A 16462-nucleotide genomic window follows, 5' to 3' on the forward strand; every position below is an offset into this window, starting at 1 on the left:
GACTTCTATCTCAGAATCCGGCATATGTATTTTTTTATGTCTCATAGGCCAACAGGCCTCACAGACCTTTGTGAGGCAGGGATCAAAGGCCATGTTTACATCAGCCACAATATCAGAATATTTTATCAAATGAAAATCTTGTGTGCAGATCAGAAAGCATAAACTACTGTGCTGCGTCAGACATTTTCACAGCTCAGGCTGCAGTGTGTCAAAGAGAAGCTCAGAATGATCAACATACTGTAGTGTTGCTTTCGTCCTTATGACTCTTTGCAAGCTGTCAGTATTTGGAGCCACTGTTGATCTTGGCTACATCTCCATGCTGTCAACTTGGGCTAATTTAGGACGTCTTGCATTGCCTGATCCCATTGGCTCCAGTCTTAGCATCAGTTGCCTGGGATTGTGAATGGCATGATGTTTAGAAGGATTGGGTTCTCTTAAAGATTAAATGTAGCTATGCCATGGTAGAGCTTAGTGCACATAATGTACTGTAAGCAGTATGGGGGCTGATAGCATCTCTCTAGATATCTTTCTCTTGTACTTTTGCACGTGCTGATGTACTTTCCATGCTTTTCGGACATATACTGTTTAAGCTCTTTTATTTCCCGATGCCAGAAAATGTGGCTTGAATGGGTAATGTCTAACTGTCAACCTATACCCAATTGTCAAACTATGCACACTGCAATACAAGGTGTATCAAACCATTCATGCCTAACATCAACTAATGCATTATAATGATGATATTCTTCCTTACCACTTTAGGTTCATCTAAAGATTTCTTTGATGACAACATTATAGATAGCCACTAAGATGTGATCCTATTGTGCATTCCTCTATATGTCTAATTGCTGGTATTGAATGTCTGTTGACGAGGTACATATTGATCCAAGGCTGTGTAGTGGCAGGCTTGAAACCAAATACTGTAGTTTCCGGATGGTGATGGATCTAGAAAATCCTTACACTGGTATTATTTTACTGGAAGACCTTTGATGGAAATATCTCTATGAAATCCACTGCTCCTGATACTGCAGTTGGATAACTATACTGTTGTGGGACCTTTATTGTGATAACATAATGTGTTTGAATCTTATTTAAAAATGTTATTCTGGCTGTTGGGAGAGGAGCAAAGGTTCATGGACAATGTTCCCTATAAGCTGCGTGTGTGTGTGGGTGCATAGCTCCCCGGGACTGCCGCGCAGAAGACACATCAACCCGCACTGCGAAGTACAGTTGAACTTTACTCAACTTTCTAGTTTTCCCCTTTAGTTAAAACACTATCAACGTTTCCCTATACTGTGGGAGTTGTGATCGAATCAACACAATATTACTCACTTTCAATGCAACATCCCGAAACAAAACAAATTATGCTAGATTTAGTATGCAAAACTAACTATGCGAGAGATTTTATTGTAGGCAGAGTGCATTGGAGTAGGATTCAATTGCACTGACAGGCAAGACTCAGGCTCATACTCTACACAGACCGGTGTGGCATAACCAATCAGAGCTGCAGTAGACCTACAGTATATGCAAATAGACCCTTGCCATATATGGATCTGTGCCATTAACTTTGAACTGGACTATGTTTATGACATGAGTGGCTGCAAGTAGATGCACTAGTTTTGAGATCAAAGCGAGAGTTGCATGTAGCCACATGAGCATATTTGTTCATATTCTTTTCTAGTAGGTGAGTTATTAGCCCAGTTGTAGCTAATTTATAGTCATCAATGGGGGAGTGGTTGCTTGTTACAAGAGCACAAAACGTGTATATTTCTCGCCATATTTGAAAAGCAAGTCAGGTAAAGAGCTTTTTTTGTCTTAAATGGGCAGTGTTGTATTTTGAGACGGTCTTGAATAAGCTAAGTAGCCAATAGACTACTAGGCTACAATAGGCTACAATAGACTACTAGGCTACAACTAGGCTACAGTAGACTACAATAGATTAATAGGGTAACACACATTGTTTGATTCTCTGTAGTAAAGGTGTGCAGTGGTGTAAAGTAATTAAGTAAAAATACTTCAATGTGCTACTTAAGTAGTTTTTGGGGGTATCTGTACTTTTCTATTTATATCTTTACTTCGCTACATTCCTAATGGAAATAATGTACTTTTTACCCCATACATTTTCCCTGACACCCAAAAGTACTCTTTACATTTTAACAGGAAAATGGTCCAATTCACACACTTATCAAGAGAACTTCCCTAGTCGTCTCTACTGCCTCTGATCTGAAGGACTCACTAAACACAAATGCTTTGTTTGTAAATTATGTCTGAGTGTGCCCCTTGCTATCCGTAAAAAAATGTTGGTGCCGTCTGCTTTGCTTAATATAAGGAATTAGAACTGGTTTATACTTTTTCTTCAGTACATTTTAGAAATTCCATTTAAGTATATTTAAAACCAAATATTGATTTACTTTTACTCAAGTAGTATTTTACTGGGTGACTTTCACTTTTACTTGAGTCATTTTCTATTAAGGTATCTTTACTTTTACTCAAGTATGAGAATTGAGTACCTTCTCCACCACTGATGGTAATAATAATAAATGGTATTTTGTAAAGTGGTTTCTTGTATCAAACAACACATGTTTAGTCACCTCCTTGTCTGAAGGACAAGTGGATAAACAGGTCCATGTCAAGTCCTGCATGTTTTTTCCAAAAGTTTAATTGAATGTAGATCTACATTGAACACCACACATTGGCTACTACTGTAGGCTGAGTGATAGAAAAAGCTATTTTCATGTTAAAATGTTATGAGATGTATTTTCTCCATTGTTTTTGGTGGTAAGCCACTCTGATAGGCCTACATTAGGATCAAATAGCCACAGTAGCCTACTCAGCCACTGATATAACTGTAACTTAAAGCATGTACAGCTTCAGTTTTCACAGTAAATGTGCTCCAGAAGTTCCCCCGAATTTTCACAATGTTCAAGTTTGCGCTCAGCAGACATGGCATTTGCTCAGTGCCCCAAAAGATTTGAGGGAACATTGTACATGGATAACGAATACTTGAGTTTGGAGTGAAAGTAGGAGCCATGCACTTGCTCATGTTATAATTTTGTCCCGTTTAAGTTGTGTAGTACTCTGACATTAAACATCAAGTCTAACACGGAAGTCGCAGTAGTCTGGCTAACACCTCACTTTGAAAGTCTAGAATGGCTCTTCGATGTTGTCAGCATAATGCATAGATAATTAAGGGGTCTGTGCTGGTTGGCCCTCCTGTGTCTTTCTCACTCAAACACCCACCCACACACACAGCTACAGTACACAGCACCAGAGTACTGCCCCCTTCCATACAATGGTTGGATTTTCAAATCCAAACAACGAGAGAACTCAACCCCTGAGTATTTTTTTCTACATTTGAGAGAACCAATCAAACCCATTGCACAATTTCTGACAGAATATTGCATTAACAAACAGCCTCCTTTCCAGACCAGTGTGTCACAACTCGCAGTTCTCCCTGCCCTGTGGGTCACGTCAGCCAGGCTAAAGTCGCAGTGTCCCGAGTTTACATTGTTATCGGCCTTACAAATTAGTGGCAGCTTACGAACTCCATGCTGGATTGTGGATTTTAATTAAATAGCTAGCGAGCTCAGTGAATATTGCTGTGAGTACTATGGACAATGCTTTATACACTCAATGCTTTTTCCAATTGGTAGTTACAGTCTTGTCCCATCGCTGCAACTCCCTTATGGACTCAGAAGAGGCAAAGGTTGAGAGCCATCCATTCTCCAAAACACAACCCTGCCAAGCCACACTGCTCGCTTAACCCAGAAGCCAGCCCCACCAATGTATAGGAGGAAACACATAAAACTGGCGACCATATGCTTGCACCCGGCCCTCCACAGGAGTCGTTAGAGCACAATGGGACAAGGACATCCCGGCCGGCCATACTTTTAACATTGGTAAGACTGACTACCTAAAACAACTTGGGACCGGTATAATTAAAAATATACTATATATAATATATATATATATATATATATATATATATATATTGTACAATTTCAATTGGGATTTTTCTTCAGCTCTCCACAAGGTATTTATGCTAGCTATCCAGCTCTCCTAGCTTGTTAGCTGGTTAGTTAGCTTAGGCAAAGACAGTATGAAGTAGGCAGAAACTGCTTCTCCGATAGAAATCGCTATTTGGCTAGCTAAGCTCATGCGCAGAAATGTCCTTGGGTCTAATGGTTATCTCGTGCCTAACTCAACCACTGAGGATTTTTTTTTTACATTTGAGAGAACTAATCAAACCCATTGCACAGTTTCTGAGAGAATATTACATATTGAATCATCTTGAAAGGGAAAGATGCACACCCCTAGAAAGTTAGTGTAGCCAGCTATCTAAACTTGAAGTAATCATGGTCAGCAGTAATGAAAAGTAACTTACCAACTTGATGCACTCACCCATGTAGTAGACAAACTTCAGTCAGAGGTAGCCTTTCTGACACACACTAACTTAAATAGAAACACTAATGTTCATTCCCTTGAGCACCCCTCTAGATCTGCCTCATACAGGACAACTCCCCTGTGTGAGTGTGCCAGGGCTGATCGCTGCGGGACGTACCACCACAGGAGGTTGGTTGCACCTTAATTGGGGAGGACGGGCTCGTGGTAATGGCTGGGGCAGAATAGGTGGAATGGTATCAAATACATAGTTTGATGCCATTCCATTCGCTATGCTCCAGCCATTCTTATGAGTCGTTCTCCCCTCAGCAGCCTCCACTAGGAGCTACAGGCATCGCCACCAAGAGGTATACGCAGTCGACAAGTTCTACCCAAAAAGACGACCGCCATCACCTAGCCCGTACGACAGCCATGGCGGGCGTTTCCCCAGCTGCAGCACATATGACAGGCAAAGCCACAGACGAGAGCAGACTTCGAAACACCACTCTCCAACACCATCGTGTACACGCCATGCACACAGACTTTGTAGAGACAAAGGTAAACCAACTGTAGCTGGAGATGACAGCTGATCTTCAACTGCTTGTCCTGTGTCCAAACAATGAAAAAGCGAACCATGTCAAATGCTGCTGTGCAGATCCACACAGTCATGCTGTCCCCCACTGGACTTTGGGCAGTCCCTATTACCGGGGCACAGGCTGGTTACATTGTCTGACAATTTCAGAGACTTTGGTGTGAAGTACACAAATACAAATATACAAAAAGACTGAAAGACAAAACAAGCACTTATGTTCTCTGTTGTAACGTGACAATAGAAATTAAGCTACATTGTTCACTAATTTTACAGTTTTCTACATCGCTGTTCTGAAACATGGACGTTTCTTTTCCTACGGTAAGAGTACTGTGGGACCTTTATTGTGACAGCATAATGTGTGGGAATCTTATTTTGAAATGTTATTCTGGCTCTTGGAAGAGGAGCAAAAGTTCATGGGTAATTCTTCCATGGAAGAAGGAACCACACTCTTGCCTAGTTTATTTTACATATGCATCATTTAGCAGACACTCTTATCCAGAGTGACTTCGAGTATTTATTTTTTGGGGGGAGTGCATACTGCTCCCCTGTGGGAATCAAACCCAAAACCCTGGCGTCGCAAGCAGAATGCTCTACCAACTGAGCCACATGGGACCTTGTCACGTATAAATTGTGTAGCACTCCGACATTAAACATTGAGTCTAACGCTGAAGTCGCAGTGTCCCTGGTTAACATTCTTATCACTGACCTTACACTATGTTTATGTACTTCATACATGACATTATACATGTCAGTCCCCACAAAAATATTATTTTCAAGTCATATGGTGAATAATGAATCAAGGGGCATAAGCACAGTTTGTCAAACGTGTAATTTTGGCTGAGTACCAGTGCAATCAGTCTCATAGGCAGTCGATCATATAAATTAATGATCTGTTTATTTTTGTCTGGCACACCTTCAGTCGGTAGCATCCAAGACACTCTACCTTGGTCATGTACTATACAGTAACCAGACAGTATCAAAGTTCTGCCAGCATCTGGAGTGTGAATGAATGAATTGTCTAAGCCACAGCAGTATTATAACTCAACGAAACCCCAGGGTCAGGCCCAGGCTGTGATATTCTTACTTTTTATTTGGGGAATTTATCCCCATATCGCTGTATTTGAGTTATTTCTCAGCAATATATCAGAGACACTTCTAATTCCTTTACAATAACGCATAATAACAATGGCTTTTTATGACTTTTATAACATAGGCATATCTAATCATTCATCATGCAGTTCCTTCAGAAAGTATTCAAAGCCCTTGACTTTTTCCACATTTTGTTGTGTAAAAGCCTGAATTAAAAATGGATTAAATTGAGATTGAGTGTAACTGGTCTAAAGTGTAATTATGTTTATTTTGATTTTGAAATGTATTAATTAAAAATGAAAAGCTGAAATGTCTTGAGTCAATAAGTAGTCAACCCCCTTGTTATATCAAGTATATAAGTTCAGGAGTAAACATGTGCTTAAAAAGTCACATAATACATTGTATAGTCTCACTCTGTGTGCAATAATAGTGTTTAACATGATTTTTGAATGACTAATCTCTGTACCCCACACATACAATTATCTGTAAGGTCCCTCAGTCGAGCAGTGAATTTCAAACACAGATTCAACTAAAGACCAGGAATGTTTTCCAATGCCTCGCAAAGAAGGGCACCTATTGGTGGATGGGTAAAAAAAATAAGAAAGTAGACATTCAATATTCCCTTGAGCATGGTGAAGTTATTTTATTTATTTATTTTATTTTTTGTGAATTTTACCCCTTTTTCGTGGTATCCAATTGTTGTAGTAGCTACTACCTTGTCTCATTGCTACAACTCCCGTATGGGCTCGGGAGAGACGAAGGTTGAAAGTCATGCGTCCTCCGATACACAACCTCCCCAAGAACACAGTGACCTCCATCATTCTTAAATGGAAGCAGTTTGGCACCACCAAGACTCTTCCTAGAGCTGGCCGCCCAGCCAAACTGAGCAATCGGGGTAGAAGGGCCTTGCTCAAGGAGGTGACCAAGAACCCGATGGACACTCTGACAGAGCTCCAGAGTTCCACTGTGGAAATGGGAGAACCTTCCAGAAGGACAACCATCTCTGCAGCACTCCACCAATCAGGCCTTTATTTTAGAGTGGCCAGATGGAAGCAACTCCTCAGTAAAAGGCACATGACAGCCCACTTTCTGTTTGCCAAAAGGAACCTAAAGGACTCTGACCATGAGAAACAAGATTCTCTGGTCTGATGAAACCAAGATTGAACTATTTGGCCTGAATGCCAAGCGTCATGTCTGGTGGAAACCTGGCACTATCTTTACGATGAAGCATAGTGGTGGCAGCAACTCAACAAATACAGGTGTGCCAAACATGTAGCGTCATACCTAAGAAGACTCAAGGCTGTAATCGCTGCCAAAGGTGCTTCAACAAAGTACTGAGTAAAGGGTCTGAATACATATGTAAATGTAGTTTTTCAGTTTGTTATTTTTTATGAATTTGCAACTATTTCTAAAAAACAGTTTTTGTTTGTCACTATGGGGTCTCCATTTTAGAATAAGGCTGTAACATAAAATGTGGAAAAAGTCAATGGGTCTGAATACTTTCCGGATGCACTGTACGTGAATTATGGATCCTCCACCTGCAGTCCAAATAACACACAAGGCTGCACATTGGGATTTCACATGAGTGTGGGGTAATTTGCACTGACTGTGAATAAATCAATGGACTGCCTTAGTGCAGAAACAAATGTTCTTCTTATTCTCATTTTACACAAACCTGCTTGCTGTCTACAGGCATATAGAATCCCCATGCATGATTTTCTGAGGGAAATGGGTTGTGTTTATTGTTTTTATTAAGAGTACGTGTTACCCTTACCTGGTTTTCCATTTCCCTGCTTTTTTCATTATGAGATGATTATTATGAGCTATCTGTCCTATTTGGTGTGGTGCCCCTTTCGTATTTCTAATTCTAATGGTAAATAATGTATGGAGTGATAATGCATGCTATTTTCAGTGTTTGTTTATTGCATGTTATTGCATTTGGCAATACATGTTTTAGAGATTGAAAGCAGAAAGCAGAATAATCTACAATACTTTGTTGACCCTGACCTAAATCAATCCAAGTTCATTTCACATACATTTATTTGACTGCCATGCTCTTTGGGATATGTAGTGCTTTCATTATGGAACATTTGAACAGCTTATCCTTATTTGACCATATTCCTCACTTTTCTCCAACATCCTGACCTGAATAAAGTGGTTAGTCAGTAAGTTAATGTTTCTGTCTCATCACCTGTCATTTTGGTTTTTGCAGCACTGACAATATTCCATCAGCTTGCTGAATCAACCAGGGCCAGGAAATGAATTGTTGTCTGCGTTCACCATTCACTGCGTTCACTCCATTACTGCTTTATATGATTTACTGTGTTTCCCTCCAATATTGAACCAATTCCCAGCATGAAGAATGTGTGCTCAGTATTGGATCGGTATGAATCAATGACCTGGCAAGATAAAGCAGGAGCCATTCAGGCTTGATATAGCATGCAGTGTGTCTAAAGTACTCAGCCTGACACATTAAATCCAATATGTTTACCTGCCGGGCTAGAATGGGGTTTTAAACATTAAGGACCGCAGGGAACAATTCTCTGTCACCCAAATGGCAAGATACCTGGACTGAACTTTCTTGGAAAATGTGGCACATTCTTGGAAGATTGCTATGAGCAATTAGTTATGATGTTTTTGTGGCATAGCACACAGGTTGATGTGCATTGTGCTGCCTATGCATATTAAAATAGATACTTCGGTGTCGGTTAGGACTGTGTTGCGTCTTTGTTGTCAGGTTTCCTTTTTCACCAAGGCCTGGATAAATGACTGGAGACACAATAGAAACAAGTACATAAAGTGTTTCTGAAATGTATCGGTGGTGTAAAGAAAAAAACTACGACCTGGGTTCAAATTCTTTAAAATACTTTAACTGTAATTAATTGAGCTTGACTGGTGCAATGGAACTAATGGAATAATCCCAAAACTCCAAACCCTGCCCATCCAAGCAGACTGAATCTACTGCTTGAAGTATTTCAAAGAAAACAAGTACTATTTCAACCCAGGCTTGATGACTGACTATTGGTCTTCGGACTTCGCTGGCTGGGTATAGACATTTTTTTTGCCATTAATGTGTCATTTCCATTACATTTATGATACTAAAATTCACTTTACTTGAAAGCATATGGGGATGCCCTTGAAAATGTATTACATTTCATTATGAGCTCGGCCATTGTGTTCCTGTTAGAAGGCAGTTCAGCCACTCTTCTACTCACCCCTAAAATCTATCTCGGTGATAATGCCCAAACGGAAGGTGTTCTCAATCTAAAACATAGTGCAGGAGGTAATCATAGGTGAAAGTCAATGAATATGACCTCATTTTACAACATCCCAAGGCAGCTGCACAAGTTACAGGTGATTCTGTGGCTAATACAGACAAATATAATTGGCTCAATGTGCTGTAAATTCATCTGTTAGAACATTTTGGGGGCTTATTTAATGAAACTTCTCTGGCTTTCAGGTCTTTTTCATTACAAACCTGAAAACAGTCATTTGTCTTTATTACATGGGATGATTTTCACTCTTTTACAATCACAGGGTAGTGCTTGTGGAGAATATTCCAGAAGATGTCACCTTCTCTAAGAATAGTACGGCCCACCTCACCCTCTCTGCTGGACTGCATAGCCTACTGGACCTGGCCGTGGCTGGTCGTTCTGTGGAGATTGTGTCACCACAATGGAACCTGAACTCCTCTGACAATGAATCAAGCTTCCTACCATCTTCTAGGCAGGTAAGCACAACAACCAACCAGGTAGCCCCCCAGGCGAAGTGAGGCATTAGCAGGGGTGGATTGGACATCTGGCAATTCTGGCAAGTGCCAGATGTCCGGACCATTTTTTTGGGGGGTAAGCTGGTCAAAATTGAAAATAAATATGTTAATATAAACAGTATAAAAATAAAACAATGAAAAATGTGACATGGCAGCCCATGGGCCTGTTGAGTAAAAAAATTAAGATTTTTGCACAATTTCTCTGTTATCCTATTCTATAATGAGCCTTTGGCTGAACAGTTGGCTGAGGTCACGCAAACGCACATTCAAAATCAAACGAGTCACCAGCAAAAAGACCCACTTCGACCCCGTCATCAGTTAGACAGCCAAGATCATGGTCCGTAGAAAACGGAAAGGGTGCCTATGAATGTAGAAAGATCACATTCTACATTGTAATTTCACTCAAAAAATCATATTTTATGGCCATCTAAAACCACGATTTGGTCAAACATGAATCCTGTAATGAAAGTGTCTGCCCTGCCACTGCGCCTGTGCCCTCTCTGGGGTCTGCTGCTGTTCATGGGTTGCATGTTTCGTCACAATATTGTTTTGAACGATCGTTTTGGACTGATGCCCAGTTTTACTAATAGTCTTTTTCTTGTCTGCAAAACCAGATGCTCATAACTGTTGACCTAGAATACAAATGACATATTTTCCCCTTATTCCACCTGCTTTGACTTGCTATGATAAGCTTCAAAGATCAGCCAGTGAAAATCTCCCTTTAAAACCTTCATATTATGTTAACTAATACCAAAATAATGTTGTTGACTCATCCTATACTTGTATTTGTGGTCAATGCCTACATTGGAGAGAAAAAAATAAAAAATATCCCCACCTCAATCTTTTATCTCAAACAGACTGTTTAGAAAATGCTAGTTGTATGATGTCATCCTCCTGAGGGGGATGAACTGGCCAATCAGCAGTCTAGAGGAGGATGAAAAAGGGCACATCGCGCACCACTTCCCAGTATTCTTCTTGCCAATGTCCAGTCTCTCGACAACAAGGTTGATGAAATCCGAGCAAGGGTGGCATTCCAGAGGGACATCAGAGACTGCAACGTTCTCTGCTTTACGGAAACATGGCTTACTGGGAAAACGCTATCCAGGGCGGTGCAGCCAACGGGTTTCTCCACGCATCGCGCCGACAGAAACAAACATCTATCTGGTAAGAAGAGTGGCGGGGGCGTATGCCTCATGACTAACGGGACATGGTGTGATGAAGGAAACATACAGGAACTCAAATCCTTCTGTGCACCTGATTTAGAATTCCTCACAATCAAATGTAGACCGCATTATCTTCCAAGAGAATTCTCTTCGATTATAATCACAGCCGTATATATCCCCCCCCAAGCAGACACATCGATGGCTCTGAACGAACTTTATTTAACTCTTTGCAAACTGGAAAACATTTATCCGGATGCTGCATTCATTGTAGCTGGGGATTTTAACAAAGCCAATCTGAAAACAAGACTCCCTAAATTTTATCAGCATATCGATTGCGCAACCAGGGGTGGTAAAACCTTGGATCATTGTTACTCTAACTTCCGCGACGCATATAAGGCCCTGCCCCGCCCCCTTTCGGAAAAGCTGACCACGACTCCATTTTGCTGATCCCTGCCTACAGACAGAAATTAAAACAAGAGGCTCCCACGCTGAGGTCTGTCCAACGCTGGTCAGACCAAGCTGACTCTACACTCCAAGACTGCTTCCATCACGTGGACTGGGACATGTTTCGTATTGCATCAGATGGGAATATTGACGAATACGCTGATTCGGTGTGCGAGTTCATTAGAACGTGCGTCGAAGATGTCGTTCCCATAGCAACGATAAAAACATTCCCTAACCAGAAACCGTGGATTGATGGCAGCATTCGCGTGAAACTGAAAGCGCGAACCACTGCTTTTAATCAGGGCAAGGTGTCTGGCAACATGACTGAATACAAACAGTGCAGCTATTCCCTCCGTAAGGCTATCAAACAAGCTAAGCGTCAGTACAGAGACAAAGTGGAATCTCAATTCAATGGCTCAGACACAAGAGGCATGTGGCAGGGTCTACAGTCAATCACGGACTACAAGATGAAATCCAGCCCAGTCACGGACCAGGATGTCTTGCTCCCAGGCAAACTAAATAACTTTTTTGCCCGCTTTGAGGACAATACAGTGCCACTGACACGGCCTGCAACGGAAACATGCAGTCTCTCCTTCACTGCAGCCGAGGTGAGTAAGACATTTAAACGTGTTAACCCTCGCAAGGCTGCAGGCCCAGACGGCATCCCCAGCCACGCCCTCAGAGCATGCGCAGACCAGCTGGCCGGTGTGTTTACGGACATATTCAATCAATCCCTATACCAGTCTGCTGTTCCCACATGCTTCAAGAGGGCCACCATTGTTCCTGTTTGTTATGCAGGTGAATGAGGACCCAAAAGCGACTTGGCGAAAACAGAGTCTTTATTCCAGTAAAGGAAATAGGCAATACTCCTAGACAAATCGGAGCAGAAAACAAAACATAAAAAACTAATTCCACTCGTAGTGACGAGGACAGACTGGAGACTTGATCATAAACTGTAGGTTGCCTCGGGAAGGCACCGACCGTAGCAGACTCAGACACCTGCTCACACGCAGCATCTGAGGGAAACAAGACACGACAGGGCGAGACAAAGATACAGCACGGTGAACAATATACAAGGATCCGACAGGACAGAAACGGAAAACAAGGGAAGAAATAGGGACTCTAATCAGAGGACAAGATAGGGAACAGGTGTGGAAAGACTAAATGAGTGAGTAGGAGAATGAGGAACAGCTGGAAGCAGGAACGGAACGATAGAGAGAGGAGAGAGAGGGAGGGAGAGAGAGAGGGATAGAAAAAGGGAACGAACCTAATAAGACCAGCAGGGGGAAACGAACAGAAGGGAAAGCAAAATGACAAGACAATATAAGACAAAACATGACACTGTTCCCAAGAAAGCTAAGGTAACTGAGCTAAACGACTACCGCCCCGTAGCACTCACTTCCGTCATCATGAAGTGCTTTGAGAGACTAGTCAAGGACCATATCACCTCCACCCTACCTGACACCCTAGACCCACTCCAATTTGCTTACCGCCCAAATAGGTCCACAGACGATGCAATCTCAACCACACTGCACACTGCCCTAACCCACCTGGACAAGAGGAATACCTATGTGAGAATGCTGTTCATCGACTACAGCTCGGCATTCAACACCATAGTACCCTCCAAGCTAGTCATCAAGCTCGAGACCCTGGGTCTCGACCCCGCCCTGTGCAACTGGGTACTGGACTTCCTGACGGGCCGCCCCCAGGTGGTGAGGGTAGGCAACAACATCTCCTCCCCGCTGATCCTCAACACGGGGGCCCCACAAGGGTGCGTTCTGAGCCCTCTCCTGTACTCCCTGTTCACCCACGACTGCGTGGCCACGCACGCCTCCAACTCAATCATCAAGTTTGCGGACGACACAACAGTGGTAGGCTTGATTACCAACAACGACGAGACGGCCTACAGGGAGGAGGTGAGGGCCCTCGGAGTGTGGTGTCAGGAAAATAACCTCACACTCAACGTCAACAAAACTAAGGAGATGATTGTGGACTTCAGGAAACAGCAGAGGGAACACCCCCCTATCCACATCGATGGAACAGTAGTGGAGAGGGTAGCTAGTTTTAAGTTCCTCGGCATACACATCACAGACAAACTGAATTGGTCCACTCACACTGACAGCGTCGTGAAGATGGCGCAGCAGCGCCTATTCAACCTCAGGAGGCTGAAGAAATTCGGCTTGTCACCAAAAGCACTCACAAACTTCTACAGATGCACAATCGAGAGCATCCTGGCGGGCTGTATCACCGCCTGGTACGGCAACTGCTCCGCCCTCAACCGTAAGGCTCTCCAGAGGGTAGTGAGGACTGCACAACGCATCACCGGGGGCAAACTACCTGCCCTCCAGGACACCTACACCACCCGTTGTTACAGGAAGGTCATAAAGATCATCAAGGACATCAACCACCCGAACCACTGCCTGTTCACCCCGCTATCATCCAGAAGGCGAGGTCAGTACAGGTGCATCAAAGCTGGGACCGAGAGACTGAAAAACAGCTTCTATCTCAAGGCCATCAGACTGTTAAACAGCCACCACTAACATTGAGTGGCTGCTGCCAACACACTGTCATTGACACTGACCCAACTCCAGCCATTTTAATAATGGGAATTGATGGGAAATGATGTAAATATATCACTAGCCACTTTAAACAATGCTACCTTATATAATGTTACTTACCCTACATTATTCATCTCATATGCATATGTATATACTGTACTCTACATCATCGACTGCATCCTTATGTAACACATGTATCACTAGCCACTTTAACTATGCCACTTTGTTTACTTTGTCTACACACTCATCTCATATGTATATACTGTACTCGATACCATCTACTGTATGCTGCTCTGTACCATCACTCATTCATATCCTTATGTACATGTTCCTTATCCCCTTACACTGTGTATAAGACAGTAGTTTTGGAATTGTTAGTTAGATTACTTGTTGGTTATTACTGCATTGTCGGAACTAGAAGCACAAGCATTTCGCTACACTCGCATTAACATCTGCTAACCATGTGTATGTGACAAATAAAATTTGATTTGATTTGATTTGATTTGGATGAGCTGGTCAATCAGCAGTCTACACGTGTGAATATTTATAATGACCGGTATAAGCCCACACCATTCTGTTGTTTGGGGAACGCAGCACCATTCCAACACAGAAAAGCAGATTTTTAACATGCTTAATTAAAAACATTTTGAAAAAAAAAACTCATATTGTAAATAAGTAGAGGCCCTATTTCATAGAAATCTGGAAACACTGGGCAGTTACTTTAAGCCCAGTCTTATCCATACCTCACACATTGTATGTATAGACATACTGCAGGCTAGGTATGTCCTCTTTCTGCCAGAATGTGCCATTAGTAGTCCTAGGTTGCAGGCAAAGCTGAGCCCATCCACTGTGTTGGCACACAGGCAGACTCCAAAACAGCTGACAGCCATTAGCATCCAAACAGCCCTGCTTATACTGAGGTTAAACTAACACTTGGGTTTGGCTAAAATGGCAGCCATGAGTTTTGGACATCCCCTTGGTGTTTAGTTAAACTGAACAAAAATATAAATGCAACATGCAACATTTTCAAAGATTTTACTGATAGAAGGAAATCTGTCAATTGAAATACATTCATTGGGCCCTAATCTATGGATTTAACATGATTGGGAATATGCATCTGTTCGTCACCAATGTCTTTAAAAAAAGGTAGGAGTGTGGATCAGAAATCAGTATCTGGTGTGACCACAATTTGCCTCATGCAGTGCAACAAATCTCCTTTGCATAGAGTTGATCACACTGTTGATTTTGGCATGTGGAAAGTTGTCCCACTCCTCTTCAATGGCTGTGTGAAGTTGTTGGATATTGGCGGAAACTGGAACACGCTGTTGTAAATGTCGATCCAGAGCATCCCAAACAGGCTCAATGAGTGACATGTCTGGTGAGTATGCAGGCCATGGAGGAAACGGGACATTTTCAGCTTCCAGGAATTGTGTACAGATCCTTGTGACATGGGGCCATGCATTATGATGCATGACAATGGGCCTCAGGATCTCTCCACGGTATCTCTATGCATTCAAATTGCCATAGATAAAATGCAATTGTGTTCTTTTGTCTGTAGCTTCAGTTTGCCCATAATATAACCCCACCGCCACTATGGGGGCACTCTGTTCACAATATTGACATCAGCAAACATTTGGCCCACACGACCCCATACACGCTGTCTGCCATCTACCAGGTATAGTTGAAACCGAGATTCATCTGTGAAGAGCACTCTTCTCCAGCATGCCAGTGGCCATCGAAGGTGAGCATTTGCCCACTGAAGTCGGTTACGACTCCGAACTGCAGTCAAGTCAAGACTCTGGTGAGGACGATGGGCACACACATGAGCTTCCCTGAGGCAGTTTGACAGTTTGTGCTGAAATTCTTCAGTTGTGCAAACCCACAGTTTCATCAGCTGTCTGGGTGTCTGGTCTCAGAGAATCCCGCAAGTGTAGAAGCCGGATATGGAGGTCCTGGGCTGACATAGTTACACGTGGTCTGCAGTTGTGAGGACGGTTGGACTTACTGTCAAATTCTCTGAAACAACTTTGGAGGCAGTTCATGGTACAGAAATGAACATTCAATTCTCTGTCAACAGCTCTGCTGGACATTCCTGCAGTCAGCATGTCAATTGCACGCTCCCTGTGGTATTGTGTTGTGCGACGAAACTACATTTTAGAGTGGCCTTTTATTGTCCCCAGCACACGGTTAACCTGTGTAATGATCATGCATTTTAATCAGCTTCTTGATATGCCACACCTGTCAGGTGAATGGATTATCTGGGCAAAGGAGAAATGCTCACTAACCGGGATGTTAACAAATTTGTGCACAAAATTGTAGAGAAATAAGCTTTATGTGCATACAGAACATTTCTGGGATCTTTAATTTTAGCTCATGAAACAACTCTTTACATGTTGCGTTTTTATTTTTTGTTCAGTGTAATTAGTGTCATGCCTAATTGCTCACCGTTTGACCCGAAAAGGTGCCTCCA

General features: G+C 42.4%; 1 protein-coding gene across 1 annotated transcript in view; it reads left to right on the plus strand.

Moving 5' to 3' along the window:
• Positions 1 to 16462, plus strand: part of LOC124037251 (inactive phospholipase D5-like) — a 117501-nt gene that overhangs the window by 94198 nt on the left and 6841 nt on the right. The window contains exon 3 of the mRNA XM_046351930.1: positions 9596 to 9788. Coding sequence (XP_046207886.1) covers positions 9596 to 9788 — 193 coding nt within the window. The remainder of the gene's footprint in view (positions 1 to 9595; positions 9789 to 16462) is intronic.

The sequence above is a fragment of the Oncorhynchus gorbuscha genome, linkage group LG06, assembly GCF_021184085.1.
Source record: "Oncorhynchus gorbuscha isolate QuinsamMale2020 ecotype Even-year linkage group LG06, OgorEven_v1.0, whole genome shotgun sequence".
Lineage (NCBI taxonomy): Eukaryota > Metazoa > Chordata > Actinopteri > Salmoniformes > Salmonidae > Oncorhynchus > Oncorhynchus gorbuscha.